The sequence below is a fragment of the Callospermophilus lateralis genome, chromosome 11, assembly GCF_048772815.1.
Source record: "Callospermophilus lateralis isolate mCalLat2 chromosome 11, mCalLat2.hap1, whole genome shotgun sequence".
Taxonomy (NCBI): domain Eukaryota; kingdom Metazoa; phylum Chordata; class Mammalia; order Rodentia; family Sciuridae; genus Callospermophilus; species Callospermophilus lateralis.
Window position 1 is genome coordinate 20,279,308 of NC_135315.1, and position 16,307 is coordinate 20,295,614.

At 39.2% G+C, this 16,307-nt stretch overlaps 1 protein-coding gene across 6 annotated transcripts in view; it reads left to right on the top strand.

Moving 5' to 3' along the window:
* The window catches only part of Dnajc7 (DnaJ heat shock protein family (Hsp40) member C7), a 34,825-nt gene that overhangs the window by 6,380 nt on the left and 12,138 nt on the right, over positions 1–16,307 (top strand). For 3 of the 6 annotated variants that reach the window (XM_076871004.2, XM_076871007.2, XM_076871006.1), the window contains exons 2-6: positions 6,599–6,687; positions 8,350–8,474; positions 8,835–8,948; positions 11,158–11,232; positions 16,064–16,182. In XM_076871004.2, the coding sequence (XP_076727119.1) occupies positions 6,599–6,687; positions 8,350–8,474; positions 8,835–8,948; positions 11,158–11,232; positions 16,064–16,182 (522 nt within the window). Of the gene's footprint in view, positions 1–3,836; positions 3,876–3,902; positions 4,036–6,598; positions 6,688–8,349; positions 8,475–8,834; positions 8,949–11,157; positions 11,233–16,063; positions 16,183–16,307 lie in introns of those variants that run through there. The other 3 variants (XM_076871003.1, XM_076871005.1, XM_076871008.2) reach the window with 2 other exon arrangements.

The following is a 16,307-nucleotide window of genomic DNA, read 5'->3' on the forward strand; positions in this document are numbered from 1 at the left end:
ATTCTGAAAGGCGGAGGGCATTTCTAGATCAACGGGCATCTAGTGATTTTGACTGAATAAAAGTAATGGGATGCAACAGTAGGTGACATTTTGGAAATAATAAATACAATAGGAATGTCTAAAGAATATTTGACTCATTGACAGTATTATTGTTAATAGCCTGAAGGGAAAAAAAGGAAAGATATTTTTTTCTAAGGTTCTTCCTATCAGTAAAATATTTTCCAAAATCAGAAGCCCCTGAACACTCCTCTACTCTAAACAAAAGAAAACTTTTTAATTTTAACAAAAATGGATTTCTCTTTCACTTCAGGAATACTAGAATATGTGAGAAAAATGAAAAAACTGAAACAAACCAAATTCTAACTTATTCAAGCTGCTGTAACTTTTGATTTAAATCATTATTAATGCTATTGAAATAGCTTAACTTTATTTAAAAATATTATCCTAGCCAAATAGTGTTGTGTGTATGTATATGTATGTTGTGTATGTATATGTACACACACATGTACACACACACACACATATATATAGTTGTACAAAAATGTAATTAAGTTGGGCATAGTGGTGCATGCCTATAGTTCCAGGATTTGGGAGGCCAAAGCAGGAGGATTAGAAGTTCAAGGCCAGCCTGGGCAATGCAGGGAGACCTTGTCTCAAGAAGAAGAAAGAAAAAAGAAAAAAAAAATTAGCATTTCCTAGCTTACAAATGTTGCAGACTAATGAAATCATGCTAGTATTTATTTTTAGTGTAATAGAATGGAATTAATCTTTTTTCTCTCTTCTACCCTCTCCTTCTGGAATAAATCTTTTTTTTTTTTTTTTTAAAGAGAGAGAGAGAGAGAATTTTTTTAATATTTATTTTTTAGTTTTTGGCGGACACAACATCTTTGTTTGTATGTGGTGCTGAGGATCGAACCCGGGCCGCACGCATGCCAGGCTAGCGCGCTACCGCTTAAGCCACATCCCCAGCCCAATCTTTTTTTTTTCTTTTAAAACCTTTTTTTTTTAAGATACTGTTTATTCATTTTTTTAAACCTCTTATTTATTTATTTATTTATTTATTTATTTATTTATTTAAATTTTTTAAAAAATATTTATTTTTTAGTTTTTGGTGGACACAACATTTTTATTTTTTATTTTTATGTGGTGCTGAGGATCAAACCCAGCGCCCTGCACATGCCAGGTGAGAGCGCGCTACCCCTGGAGTCACTCCCCAGCCCTCACGCATGAGGCAAGCACTCTACCTCTGAGCCACAACCCTAGCCCCTCTTTTAAATACCTTTATTTAGTGTTAGTTTTTTTTTTTTTTTTTTAATGTGGTGCTGGGGATTGAACCCAGTGCCTCATGCATGCTAGGTAAGTGCTCTACCACTTAGCCACAACCCCAGCCCATGGAATAAATCTTTTTTTTTTTTTTTTTTTAAAGAGAGAGTGAAAGAGAGAGGGGGAGAGAGAGAGAGAATTTTTAATTTTTTTTTTTTTAGTTTTCGGCGGACACAACATCTTTGTTTGTATGTGGTGCTGAGGATCGAACCTGGGCCGCACGCATGCCAGGCGAGCGCGCTACCGCTTGAGCCACATTCCCAGCCCCCCATGGAATAAATCTTAAAAATGATACTGTACAACTGATGTAGAGATTCATCCCTTTTTAAATAGTATATAGATATGTGATGTGTCAAGTAAATCCAGAGAGAACCCAACCATGTTAATGACATTTTAAAACTACCTCCCAGTGAATCTGGTATTAGCAGAGGTTGATTAAATTTTTTGAATACCTCTTTCATTGCTAAAAAGTTAGATCAATTGGCCTAAGGCAGAGATCTTGCATAAGTGTTCAACATGGAAGTACTTTGAGAGAGAAATAGCAATTTTTATAGGACTTCTAATTTGGGGCATTGCAGTGTCTGTGATGGTATTTTAATGTGTTTTTAATTTAGCTGAGCTGTAAATGTGCAAAGTTGGCTAGTGATCAAAAGCCCAAGTTGTCTGATTTGATCACATGATTCTGAGCCCTGCTAAGACCTGTGTGATACCAAATGATTCCCTTGGCAGTATTGTGGAAGTAATTAGAGTCAGCAGTGAATGAATGCTAAATGAGGAGAGAATGCTTATATGATGTACAGACTTTAATAAACATGTAATATAGAAGAGTGGATTTTCAAAGTTGCAGTTTTCTGAGTTGTGAGGTTGTTTCTGAAAAATAAAGATATACATTTTAAAATAGCAAAGTAGGCTGGTCACAGTGGCACATGCCTGTCATCTGAGTGACTTGAGGAGGCTGAAGCAGGAGGAGCACAAGTTTGAGGTCAGACTCAGCAACTTAGTGAGAACTTAAGCAACTTAGCAAGACCTGTCTCAAAAAATAAGAATGGCTGGGAATGTAGCTCAGTGGTAAAGTGCCCCCTGGGTTTAATCCCCAGTACAAAAAATAAAATAGCAAGGCAGACCAGGAGTGGAATATATTCTTACCTATATCTGTCAGAGGGAAGGCCAGGCTCTTCAGTGTTGATCTTGTTGCAGGCAACCCTCCCATCATGCATGCACACAAGACAGATTTTGGGAGAGGGAGAGAACTGGGGATTGAACCCAGGGGCATTTAACTACTGAGTCATATCCTCAGCCCCCCCCACCTTTTTTTTGAGACAGGGTCTTGCTGAGTTGCTAAGACTGGTTTCCAACTTGTGATTCTTCTGCTTTAGCCTCCCGAGCTGCTGGGATTGCAGGCGTGCATCACCATGCCTGGCAAGGACAGATTATTTTGGAAACCTTTTAGTAATTGTTTTCACAGAATTTGTTGCAGGTAATTAAAGTAGTAGAGATATAATCATTCCCAGCATTTTTGGTGCATCAGAGCTGTAGTAGTTACTCTGCTTAGAGTAGACTCAAGGATGGGTCGGGGACTGAATAAATCAGTTTTAATCTAAAAATCTTGATACTATCAGGATTTTTGGGAAAAATGGGTCTCTAAAGAAATGATAAATGTCTATGGTGGTGGATATGCTAATCACCCTTATTTGATCATTACACACCATGTACTTGTATTGAAAATGCCACAAGTAGTACCCCATAAATAAATACATACTTTGCTTCCCCCTCTCCTAACCCCACAGTGCTAGGGATCAAACCTGGGGCCTCGTGCATGCTAGGCAAGCATTGAAATATACTCCAGCCCCTGTACAATTATTATGTGTTAATTACAAAGTTAAAAATATATTTAAAAAACAGAACAGGGGCTGGGGATATATTTCAGTAGCAGAGTACTTGCCTAGACTGCACAAGGCCCTCTGTTAATCACCAGTGCTTCAAAAACAATTAAAACAAACAAACAAACAAAAAATAGTAATCCAGGAGTTAGAAAACCTATGCAGCTACCTTAGGTACCTCACTAGTGCTGCCTGCCTCTGTTGGAGGAGGACCGGTGAAATTATTGCCATAACCACCTCAAAAGGCCTTTTGAAAGTCTCCATTGGAAACACTTGAAATTTAAAAAGCACAACAGATAATATTGTAGTTGTTAATAGCACCATCAGGACAGTTATGGCCAAGTCTGTATTTTGCTGTGGTATTATATTTTGAGGGTTAGTCTGACTTTTTGTAGCCGCGGATAATAATAATATATAGCTGAATTTAGTCCTTTGAAAAATCTTTTTAGTTAGTACAGGTGAACTCAGTTAACCCTAATCTTTCTTTTCTCAGTACTAACATGTTTCAGTAGGAACATGTTATAACCTCACTTTGTTATCAAATGAACTGACCCTGGCAATAAGTGGAGTGAGATGCCACCGCCAGGTTGCCCTCACTTCCATTGTTAACTAGCTCTTCTCCTTCTTTTCCAGTCCCACGCCTTTGACACCTCAGCCTTCAGTCACTTTGCTGTAAGGGCAGCTTGAACAAGCTTCAGCCCTTTCTCAGACTCCCAGGGCAGGACTTGAATGGATTTGACCCTGGAATTGTTCCTGATGCAGCCTGGTTCAGTTCTTGCTGCTGCCATGCTGGATTCCAAAGATCCACTCTTTCCTCGGCTGGTCTTGCAGGGTCAGGCCCCTTGGTTAAAGCTTGTTGTGTATTTGGTGGGGAGGTTCAAAATGAAGGAGGGACTCTACTTTGGGCATTGGACCTGGAGGCAAAAAATAAGCGTTCAATCTAAAAGTACTAAGTGCCCATTGTTTGGGCAGCTGTTAATCAGCCACGTTTCTATGAAAATAAGTCCTTTTCATGAGGCAGTTGTGTGGGAATAGCTAATTCTGGCCTGATGCTGTGCAATGTGAGGTTAAAAACATGGTAACTTGTCACAACACAATTCTTCTTGTTCTTTTTGCTGTGGGCTGACTCTACATTACTTGCTTTGTTTGCTCTAGAATGGAATCTACTCACCATTTACTAAAATGAAATGCATTTCTTGGGGGAGGCAAAATCCAGTTCACTAGGTCTTGCATCTTAAAGAGAAAGGAACCCTTCTCCCTCCATGACCAATGTTAGGAATGTCAGCTTACTTAAATCCAAATTTAAGTTCTGGGTTTGGATTTTATATGTAGGAGCTATTTTGTGTCTTAATTTAAAGAAATTTGTTTTTATTGTTCATGCTTTATTTTGAGTAGTACAGATGAATTTTTAAAGTATTTATCAATAAGATGAAGTAAACTTTAGAAAGCTTAACATAGTACAAAGTGCACAAACTTTAGAATGTGACAAATGAGGGTCACATCCTGACCTTGGGCAAATTATTTAGCCTCCAAACCTTAATTTCTTCTGAAAAACGAAACTCACCTGACTAGTTGTTTATAATTTCCAAATAAATCATCATTTGCATTTTTACTGGAAGCCAGTACTGCACTTGCCTCCACGAGAGAACTTTTCAGAAAAAATTTTTCACAAGCTCTAAATCTTACTTAATTTGTGACTTAACAAGCTTTATACTGCTGATACAATGTCTGCTTCCATGCCTACGTGCCTTTGGGTTTTCCTCAAGGATTTTTATGTTCTTAGCCACTATCTAGATCTTCTTAGATAAACCTTAGGTCAGTGTCTGCCTTGGAATATACTATTCCATTTCTTCACAGTGATTTCACTCAACTTCTGAAATCCAGTTTTGGGAGGCCTTTCAAATCCCTTGACTGCTTGTAGTTTTTATAATACGTTTCTAAGTTAGATTTATAGGAACTTGTACAGCATGTAGAAAGATTTCGGGTGTTGCTTTAAGTCTTTCAATTGTAGGGGGTGTCCTTCAGGACTTTTAATAACCCATGGCTTTTTATATAGCATTGTGACAATTGATATAATCAGATTACTCAACAAATTTATATCTCATTTCAAGTTAAGTTACACCCTTTTTTTTCTTTTCCTCCTTTCTTCTAGCAGCCTTTTCGTGTTAGTAGGACTTACCAGGACAGTGATGGAGAAGAATGGAAAGGGAGATTTGCCTGAATAAAAAGAGTGTGACTTTGCCAATTTGTAATTTAAAATACATAAGCAAATAAATCACAAATCTTTCCAATACCTGTGTCCATAGAATCAAGCTGTAATCTCTATATAATCATTACTGTTAAAAACATTGGTTACTGTCGCCACTCCAGGCAACCCTGAACTTTAGTCCTTTTTCGCATGTAAAGAAGATGGGAAGATTCATCCTTATAACAAAATGTTCAGATATTTAATTATGTTGCATTAGTCATTTCAGCAAAGAATTATCTTTGCCACTGAAGTTGGGCAGTAGAATAATTTTGAGTATCTTTGATAGAGGTTACTAGTTTGTTGCTCTTTTAAAGTACTTGTTTGTCATGTTGATTTGTACCTAGTTATTGGATGGATGACAAAAGGGAGGAGTAAATACCCACATAGATGTACATGATGGGCAAAGGGAACACCAATAGATGAGTACTCCTTATAGTCTGGTACTGGCAACCTATACCTTACATGTCCCTGTCATCCAAGTTCTAAGTCTCTTGCTGTCATTCAACTCTGTCCCATCTTAAACACCAGTATGCTATGCTTTTAACTCTTTTGCTTTTCCTCTGCTTGTCCTTCCAGGGACAAATGCATGAGCCACTTTTCAGGAGACTAAATCATTAAAACTCTTAAGGGATGTGGCCCATTTCACAGTCAGTTGACCATTGAAATTACCCATAATTGTTTTTTCTGGAATTTTGCAAAAGAGCAAGCTGTTGTGATAACCCTGGAAAAGAAATGAATCTAAAAATTCAGTTGTTGACTGGGGGTGTAGCTCAGTAGAAGAGTGTGCAAGAACCTGAGTTCGAGTCCCAGCACCACATTTTTGTAAAACATTTCAGTTGCTGGGAGGGTATGTCTAAATTTACCTGCCCCGTGAGAGAATGACAATAGGCTGGAACAGTGAAAAGTTAAGGCAGGCAACGTGAAAGGAGTTTTCTTAATTTAGTTTGAATGTGTTTACATGACAGAAAATAGCATTTGAAGAACTTAGATGCTTTTATTAGCACCTTCTTCTTTTGGTCCATCGTCCAATTGAACAAATTTATAAACTTCCAACTGAATGTGCCAGGGGCTGTAGACCAAAGATTGCTCCTATGAGATAAACAGATCATTCCTGAGGTGTAATAATGTAATTGTCTCTCCTTTTCAGGGAAGCAGAGTGCTTCAAGGAACAAGGAAATGCATACTATGCCAAGAAAGATTACAATGAAGCTTATAACTATTATACAAAAGCCATAGGTAAGAAGGATCTGGTAGCTATTCTAGAAAATGTTAACTTGCCAAATACTCTTCTCAGTAGCTTCTCCTTATGAAGTAACCATTTGCTTAGTGGGCTGATATCTGTTACTGTGTGAACTCCTTCAGGCTTAATGATCTCCTGATGGATAACATTTTTAAACTGAAGGTGAGTAGTTCTTTGGCAAATTAAAGTTTGCTAAATCCTGAAATTCTGAATCCTATAGCAAAAAGATAACCACCCCAATGCAACAAATCATTGCCCATTCACTTACTATCTGACAAAATGGCCTTTGTGGATTATCTTATCGCCATACTTAATTTGCCAGCATATATTTTTTTTTAATTTTTATTAGTTATTGATGAACCTTTATTTGTTTATATGTGGTGCTGAGAATTGAACCCAGTGCCTGATACATGCTAGGCAAGCACTCTATCACTGAACCACACCCCAGCCCCAATTTGCCAGCATATTTTAATCCCATGTTGGCATTTTCTTTTCTTTCTTTCTTTTTTTTTAATATTTATTTTTTAGTTGTAGATGGACACAACACCTTCACTTCATTCATTTATTTTTATATGATGCTGAGGATCAAACCCAGGGCCTCGCATGTACTAGGCGAGCACTCCACTGCTGAGCCACAACCCCAGCCCCCATGTTGGCATTTTCCTCATCTTACTTGCTCATGTGCTCCCCATCTCAATTCAGAAAAATCAAATTCATTTTAATACCTCATTGATATTGCTTGCTAGGCGATGAGCTCCGCCAGTGCACTTTAAGACCATAATTTAGCTGGCATGGGTGGTGTACACTTGGAACCCCCAGCAACTCTGGATGCTGAGTCAGGAGGATCATGGGTTCAAGGCCAGCCTCAGCAACTTAGTAAGACTTCATCTAAAAAAAAAAAGGACCGGGAATGTGGTTCAGTAGTAGAGTGCCCTGGGTTCAGTCCCCAGTACTGCAAAAAAAAGAAAAATCATAACTTGTTTTCTTCTTCTTCTTCTTTTTTTTTTTTTTTTTGGTTGGGTTGGTTTGGTTTCTCTTTTGTTTTGTTGTTACCAGGGATGGAACCCAGGGGCGCTTAACCACTGAGCCACATCCCCAGCCCTTTTTTTATATTTTATTTAGAGACAGGGTTTCGCTGAGTTGTTTAGGGCCTCTCTAAGTTGATGAGGCTGGCTTTGAACTCCGATCCTCCTGTCTCAGCCTCCCTAGCTGCTGGGATTACAGGTGTACAGCATTGCGCCTGCCTTTGATTTGGTTTTGATGCTGGGGATTGAACCTAGGGCCTCTCTGATGCTAAACATGTGTTCTATTCTGACCTATCTATACTGCCAGTCTCTAAAGTTGTATCTTGTTTTCTTTTAAAATTGGTTGCTGCTGTCCATTTGCACAGATAGTTAAAAATTTAGCTGTGACCTTTTAGAGTTTGTCAACATTCTGTCTGTGTGTGTGTATGCGCGAGTGTGCAAGCGTGTGCTGGAGATAGAACCCAGAGTCTCATTCACAAATGCTGGGCTAACACTGTGCTACTGAGCTATATCCCCAGTCCCCTTCAGCATTCTTATAGTTTGATTCTTGACATAGTTCTGAGAGAGATGCCCCTAAGTTTTCAAATCAGTGACCTGTATTGAACTTTTTGTGTTCTTTTACCTTTCCTATAGATATGTGTCCTAAAAATGCTAGCTATTATGGTAATCGAGCAGCCACGTTGATGATGCTTGGAAGGTTCCGGGAAGCTCTTGGAGATGCACAACAGTCAGTGAGGTTGGATGACAGTTTTGTCCGGGTATGTAATGTGGCTCTAGGGGGAAGGTTGAGTAGCTACAGTTGAGGATTTCTCTTTCTTGACACTGTTGTCATTTGGGATTAGATAATTTTTTGTTGTGAGGACTACCCTGTGCATCTCTGGCTTTTAACTACTAAGTATCAATAGCACTCCCTCTCCTCAATTGTTAATCTAGGTAATCTACCTCAGGGGATATTCTAACAGCCATGAATATCCCCTGAGGCACATTGCCTAGATTAACAACCATTGCTCTATTGTTTTTATCCTTTGTTGGTTTTGTATGCAGTGGTATTGCTGTTGGTTTCTTTTTGTCCAGCTAATCAAGCTCCTTTCCTTCCTTCTTTGCCTATCTTCTTATAGGGTCATCTACGAGAAGGCAAGTGCCACCTCTCTCTAGGGAATGCCATGGCAGCCTGTCGTAGTTTCCAGAGAGCCCTAGAACTGGATCACAAAAATGCTCAGGCACAACAAGAGGTAAGAGTTGAATCTATTAGTATCAAACAACATGGTGTGATTGGAAGAAATAGTGACTTCTGCTCAGTCAGAACTGAGCAGCACAATTCACAATAGCTAAACTGGAACCAACCTAGATACCCTTCAATAGATGAATGGATAAAAAAAAATGTGGCATATATACACAATGGAATATTTCTCAGCAATAAAAGAGAATAAAATCATGGCATTTGCAGGTAGAGTTAGAGAACAGAATCATAAGTGAAGTTAGCCAATCCCAAAAAAACAAATGCCAAATGTTTTCTCTAGTATAAGGAGGTTAATTCATAGTGGGTTGGGGAGAAGGGAGCATAGGAGGAATAGACAAACTCTAGATAGGTCAGAGGGATGGGAGGGGAAGGGAGGGGGCATGGGTTTGGAAATGATGGTGGAATGTGATAGACATTATTATCCAAAGAACATATATGAAGACACGAATTGGTGTGAATATACTTTGTATACAACCAGAAATATGAAAAATTGTGCTGTATATGTGTAATAAGAATTGTAATGCATTTCACTGTTGTATATAAATAAAAAATAAAAAATAATTTAAAAAATAAAATAAAAATCAGAACTGAGATCTAGTACTCCTTCCATTAGCCACACTTGGATGATTTTAGTCTCCCTGATCCCCGGCTTTCTTATCTATAAAATGGGTTCTGAATGTGATTTACATTTTTTAAAAGTCTAAAAATTGAAGGGTTTCTGAGATGCCTGAGAGAGAATAGATAGAAGCTTTAAGCAACTGGTTTGAATGAGGTTAATTTTTGTGTGTGTGTGGTGCTGGGGATTGAACCTGGGGCCTTGTGCATGCAATCACTCAAAAGTTTTATTTGTTTTGTTTTTGGTACTGGGGATCTAATCCAGGAGCACTTTACCACTGAGCTCCATTCCCAGCCCTTTTTATTTTTTTTTAATTATTTATTTATTTATTTTAAAAATATTTTTATTTTTTGGCATTTTTTAATTTTTATGTGGTGCTGAGGATCGAACCCCGGTCCCGCCCGTGCTAGGCGAGCACTCTATGCTGAGCCACAATCCCAGCCCAACCCCTTTTTATTTTTTAAATTGAGACAGGCTTTTGCTAAATTGCTGAGATTCTGGAACCTGAGATTCTCCTGTTTTAGCCTCCTGAGTTGCTGGGATTACAGGCATGCACCACTGTCCCCAGCTGAAGTTAAAGAGTTTGAGTGAGCCAGTTATGGTGGTGCATGCCTGTCATCTCAGCTACTCGGGAAACTAAGGCAGGACAATTGCAAGTCTGACACCAGCCTGGGCAAATTAGCAAGACCCTGTGTGAAAATAAAAATTTAAAAGGGCTGTAATTAAGTCATAGAACACTTGCCTAGCACAAACAGGGTCCTGGGTTAATCCTCAGTACCCCCCCCCCCCAACACACACACAAGAATTTGAGTAAATTCTGAACGGGGGAGGGATGTAGCTCAGTGATAGAACTCTGGCCTAGCACATTTGAGGCCTAGGACTGCCAAAAAAGTAAAAACAACACTTCTTATTGTAGTGATGCACACCTGTAATACCAGCAACTCAGGAGGCGAGAGGCAGGAAAAGAGCAAGTTTGAGGCCAGCCTCAGCAACTTAGTAAGAACCTGTCTCAAAATTAAAAGGGCTGGGGATGGAACTCGGTGTAAATCTGGGTTCAGTCTCCAGCACCAGAAGTTAAAAATAAATAAAACATGTCTTAGTTCCATCTCCGTGTTTATTCAGTTTACCCTTGGATACATTTCATTGGTAATCTAAATTTTCTGCTTAGTTCCTGGCAATACATTGCCTTTATTTTGTATATGTCAAAGCATGACTCTTGTATTCTTGCCTTAAAGTTTAAATTGAGATTTTTGTTTTGTTAAATTGTTTTTCTTTATTATTTATTTTTGGGCTTTTTTTTTCAGTCTTAGACTCAAAATTGGTGCTGGACAGGCACTGTATAGACACTGAGCTATATCCCCAGCCTGAGGGTGAAATGCAGGCTTCGGCTTTTCTGTTAAGGAATGTTTGGCTCTGTCTTCACCACCTTGATTTTTGAAAAATCTCAGATTCTGATTTTCCTTTTTTTGTGTGGTGCTAGGGACTGATTTTTTTTTCCTTCAAAGAATAGAGTCATCAAGGCCTTGTTGATTTTTGTGATTGTTATATCTACAACTTCATTAAAACTTATTATTTTCCGGTGTAGTTCAAGAATGCTAATGCAGTCATGGAATATGAAAAAATAGCAGAAATGGATTTTGAGAAGCGAGATTTTCGGAAGGTAAAGTACAATTTACCCATTCTCACAACATTCCCCTCTGTGTGTGTCTGTCCTTTGTTAGTTTTGTGTATGTGTTTGATATTGCTGGTTCCTTTCTGCCTAGCTAATCATGCTATCTCCTTCCTTTTTTGCATATTTTATAGGGACATCTACAAGAGGGCAAGCGCCACCTCTCTAGGAAATGCCATTTCTCTGTGATAATTAAGAGAAATAGTGTGTTAGAAATAGTAAATTATTACTTGAATTTAGCTTTTGACCTTTTTTTTTTTTTTCCTCCTCTAAAAAACCTTTTTAAATTTTTTTTATTTTCTTAATTATATTTGGCTTTATGATAAAAAGCAAAGTGAGGGCTGGGGTTGTGGCTCAGCTGTAGAGCACTTGCCTAGCATTCTGAAGCACTGGGTTCTCAGCACCACATATAAATAAATGAATTAAATAAAGGTTCATCAACATCTTTAAAAAAAAAAAAAATGTGAATTTGAGTTTGTCCCTATTGTTGATAGAAGGTAGTGTCCTAAAACTGTGCAGGTTGATAAAGGAAAAAAAGTCTGAATTAAATATTGGGATTCATTAATCCTTTTTTTTTTTTTTTTTTTTTTTTTACCAGGGATTGAACCAGGGGCATTTAACCACTGAGCCACATCTCCAGCCCTTTCTTATTTTTTATTTTGAGACAAGGTCTCACCTAGTTGCTTAGGGTCTCGATAAATTGCTGAGGCTGTCTTTGAGCTTGCAATCCTCCTGTTTCCACCTCCTAAGCTGCTGGGATTATAGGTGTGGGCCATTGTGTTCAGCTGGATAATTAATTTTTATTTTAATAATAAGAATTGACTTTTAATTCCTGCTTTAATTGAACTTGTGCTGTAAATCACAAGTGGGGAGGGGCCCTGTTTACTTTTTCTCTGTGTGTGTGTGTGTGTGTGTGTGTGTGTGTTGCTGGAGATTGAACCCAAGTCCTCATGCACATGAGGCAAGCACTCTACCAACTGAGCTATATACCCAGCCCCCCTCTTTACATTTTTGAACATCGATATGACCTGTCACTACCACCATTTTGATGCCAGACTGTTGTTAAACCTTAGACTGGGGGCTGGGGTTGTGGCTCATCGATAGAACACTCGCCTAGCATATGCGAGGCCCTGGGTTCGATCCTCAGCACCACATAAGAATACATACATACATACATACATAAAGGTATTGTGTCCGACTACAATAAAAAATATTGGGGGGAGAAAAAAGACTATGTTGAGTTCAAGCCCCCCCCCCACATTCCTTAAGGGCATTTAGAAATAATTTTCATTTAAGTTTCAAAAGGTAAGATAGGTGGTTTTTAACCTTTTGGGGACCATCTATCAGGAGAGATTTTTGGAATCACTTTAGTAAGCTGAGCAGGGTGGTGCACACTTATAATCCCAGCTGTTTGGGAAGCTAAAACATGAGGATAGCAAGTTCAAGACCAGAGGAAGCAATTTAGTGAGACCCCATCTCAAAATAAAAAATAAAAACCAGGCATGGTGACACACGCCTATAATCCCAGTGGCTTGGGAGGCTGAGGCAGGAGGATCACGAGTTCAAAAACAGCCTCAGCAACTTGGCAAGGCCCTAAATAACTTAGTGAGACTATGTCTCAAAATAAAACAGAGAGAACTGGGAATGTGGCTCAGATGTTAACCACCACTGGGTTCAATCCCTGGTACCAAAAAGTAAAAAGAGGGGGATATAGCTCTGTGGTAGAGGGCCCTTGGGTTCAATCCCCAGTACCACAACAGACAGGGGGTGGGGGTGGGGGGCGGCTGGGGTTGTGGCTCAGCGGTAGAACACTCTCTTAGAACACAACAAAAAAAAGTAGTGAGTTCTATCCAAGGAAGGGGAGTTGGTGCTTTCTGGGTCAGAGGCTTAATGTTTGATAAAAGGGGGTGCAGTTGAGAGCCAGCCATTCCTAACTCATACACTGTGAAGGTCTTTTATTTGGTAATAAATATATCTGATAAGCTTATGCAGAGTCCCAGTATTGACATCCCTCCCCTGTCTACTGGTTTTAATAATCACAGTGTCTTTGTAGTGTGATTCATGTTTGTTTTGTGTGGGTTTTTGAAGAGAATTCTGAGGTTTCTGAGGTTTACATAGGCAAAAGCTTTGTCTCGAAAGGCAGTCTTTTGGGTTTCTTTTCTCTCTTACCCATTCTAGAGCCAGAATCCCGAGTTTGTGACAGAATCCTCTGTGACATCCCAGCCCCCCCACTGTAGCTCATGGTGATGTCACAAATGAAGAATTATGATCCTGGCAGGGGAAACAGATGAACTTGGAAGAAACAAAGATCTTCTTTGCCTGCAGCTGTCCCTAGTGGGGATGTGGGGAGTTGGGGGATGGAAAGTGAAGCATTGAACCTCCAACTGACACTCCCCATGTTGAGTAGAGCCAGCTCTGCACAGACCGTTGTTCTTGTGAAGGCAAAAGGGTGTGGCTGCTGAAATTTTTACTGACTTCTTTATACTCTCCTCCTTTTTCTTGAGGGGGAAAAAGCACCACCACTCTACTTAATACCTAAATGTTCATTATTGTCCTTAGAATTTCCAGGAAAGTAATCTAGGCCACTGAAGGAGAGACATGCCTGTTACTGCTGTGTTGCTGCTGTAGAAAGTTTGGTGAATATAGTGTTGACCTGCTGCCCATGTTTTTTAATTTCTTCTCCTCTCCTCTCTTTTCTTGTAATACTGGGAATTGAACCCAGTGCCTTGTGGATGCTGAATTATATCCCCAACCCTTAATTTCAGTTTTTTAATTGGTACCATTCATGGTTCAAAAACTAGAAAGTATAAAAAAGTATTCAGGATGAGTGACCCTTTAAACTCGTCTTCTGTTTGCCCCATTTTCTCCCCACTCAGTTATCTATTTCTCTCCCCCTCCCAGTGCTGGGTGGGGATCAAGTCCAGGGCTTTGCACATACTAATCAAGTGCTCTACCACTCAGCTAAGCCCCCAACCCCTATCCATTGTTCTTGGGTCTCCTTTTTGTTTTTGTTGGTGGTCATCAGTATCAAACCCAGGGACTTGTGCTTGCCCATCAGATGGTCTGCCACTGAGCTACATCCTAAGCTCTTCTACTTTTTTTTTTTTAATTGTTGATGTACCTTTATTATTTATTTATTTATATGCGGTGGGATCGAACCTAGTGCCTCACACATGCTAGCAAGCGCTTTGCCACTGAGCCACAACCTCAGTCCCTCTCCTACATTTTTGTTGTACATAAATTCTTAGTTTTCTTCTTTTTTTGCATGAAAGGTATTGTGTCATTCATAATTCTCTACCTTTTTTTTTCCCCGTTGAGTAGCTCTTAGAAATCTTTCCATAGTAGTACATGAAAAATTTCATTCTCTTTCAGAACTCCATAGTATGCCATTATATAAATGTTTGTGTTGATGTAATTTGAGTTATCTCTATTTGTAACTTTTCAGACTGCATCTGTCTTGATGGCTATAATCAAGTTCTTGGAGGGAATGGGAATCCCTTAATTCTAGATTTCTTCTTTGAGTCAATTTTTCTCAGGGAGAATCTTCCAGAAATAGCATCTTTGCCAAAAATGAAAGCTAAGAGAACAAACTTCTAAAAACAGAAAAAAGGAATATATTGAGACCCTTTATGAGGCTGGAAGAGTAAATTAATCCCAGCTTAATTGTGTGTGTGTGTGTGTGTGTGTGTGTATGTGTGTGTGTGTGTGAGAGAGAGAGAGACTGGAGATTGAACCCAGGACCTCAAACATGCTGGGCAAACACTACCATTGAGCTTCATCCCCAGCTTTTTTTTATTTTGAGAAAGGGTCTCACTGAGTTGCTTGGGTCCTTGAAAAGTTTTGGGGATTCACTAAATTGCTGAGCCTGGCCTCAAACTTGTGATCCTCCTACCTCAGCTTCCCTGATCACTAGGATTACAGGTGTGAGCCACAGTCTCCAGCTGGATTATTATTGCTGTTCCTTGTTTTGTGGTTGATAGGCTAAGCCTGATGAATTATACAAAGTAGTAAATAATTATATTTGTGAGGAAAAGGTGGCTTTTGATCAAAGTCACTTTGGGTTTGGATTCACTGGAGGCAGCTTAGCATAGTGAGTAAGGCTATAGATTCTGGAGTCCTAGGATATCTTTAAAACTGACTCCTATTTTTAATCATCTACTAGCTTTGGTACCTTGAACATTAGCTCTCTGTTTCTTAACTGTCTTACCATTAAAGTAAAGATTATGATACTAACTTACTTTATAAAATTATGAGGAGCCAGGAGTGGTGGCGCATGCTTATAATCCCAGTGACTTGGGAGGCTGAGGAAGAAGATCACAAATTTGAGACCAGCCTCAGCAATTTAGCAATGCCCTAAGCAATTTAGTGGGACCCTGTCTCAAAATAAAAAACAAAATAGGGTTGGGGATTTGCCCAGTAGAAAGCACCTCTAGGTTCAATCCCCAATACCCTCCTCCCCCAAAAATTCTAAGGATAAAACGGGTTAATATGTAAAGTGCTCAGTAAATGTTTGCTGTTGTCATCATTTGGATTAACTGCTCTCCTCTTTTCAATATTTTGATTGAATGAATTAGGTATGTTTTTAAACTTCAAGCTGGCTAGGGGTGTAGCTTAGTGGTAGAGTGTTTGCCAAGCAAATGTGGGTTCAGTCTCCAGCATCACAAAAGAGAAATAAATAAACTTTGATATTACATTTTTGCTCAACAGTGGATCCTGGGAACTTCTTTGAGCTTTTAATATGTTGCTGTGATTAAACTATAAAGTTAAAGACATTTCTAGAGTCTAAGATGAAGGGCCTTATTTACTTTCTTCTTTCCTATAGGTTGTTTTCTGCATGGACCGTGCCCTAGAATTTGCCCCTGCTTGCCATCGCTTCAAAATCCTCAAAGCAGAATGTTTAGCAATGCTGGGTCGATATCCAGAAGCACAGTCTGTAGCCAGGTATGCAGTGAGGCCATTTCAGAATTGAGCTGCCAGATACTACTGAACTGATGCTGGCTGGTTGCTCTTTATAACAGGAATTGTGGGTATGCCAGTTAGGGCTGATCAGACCTTCCTGGGACATA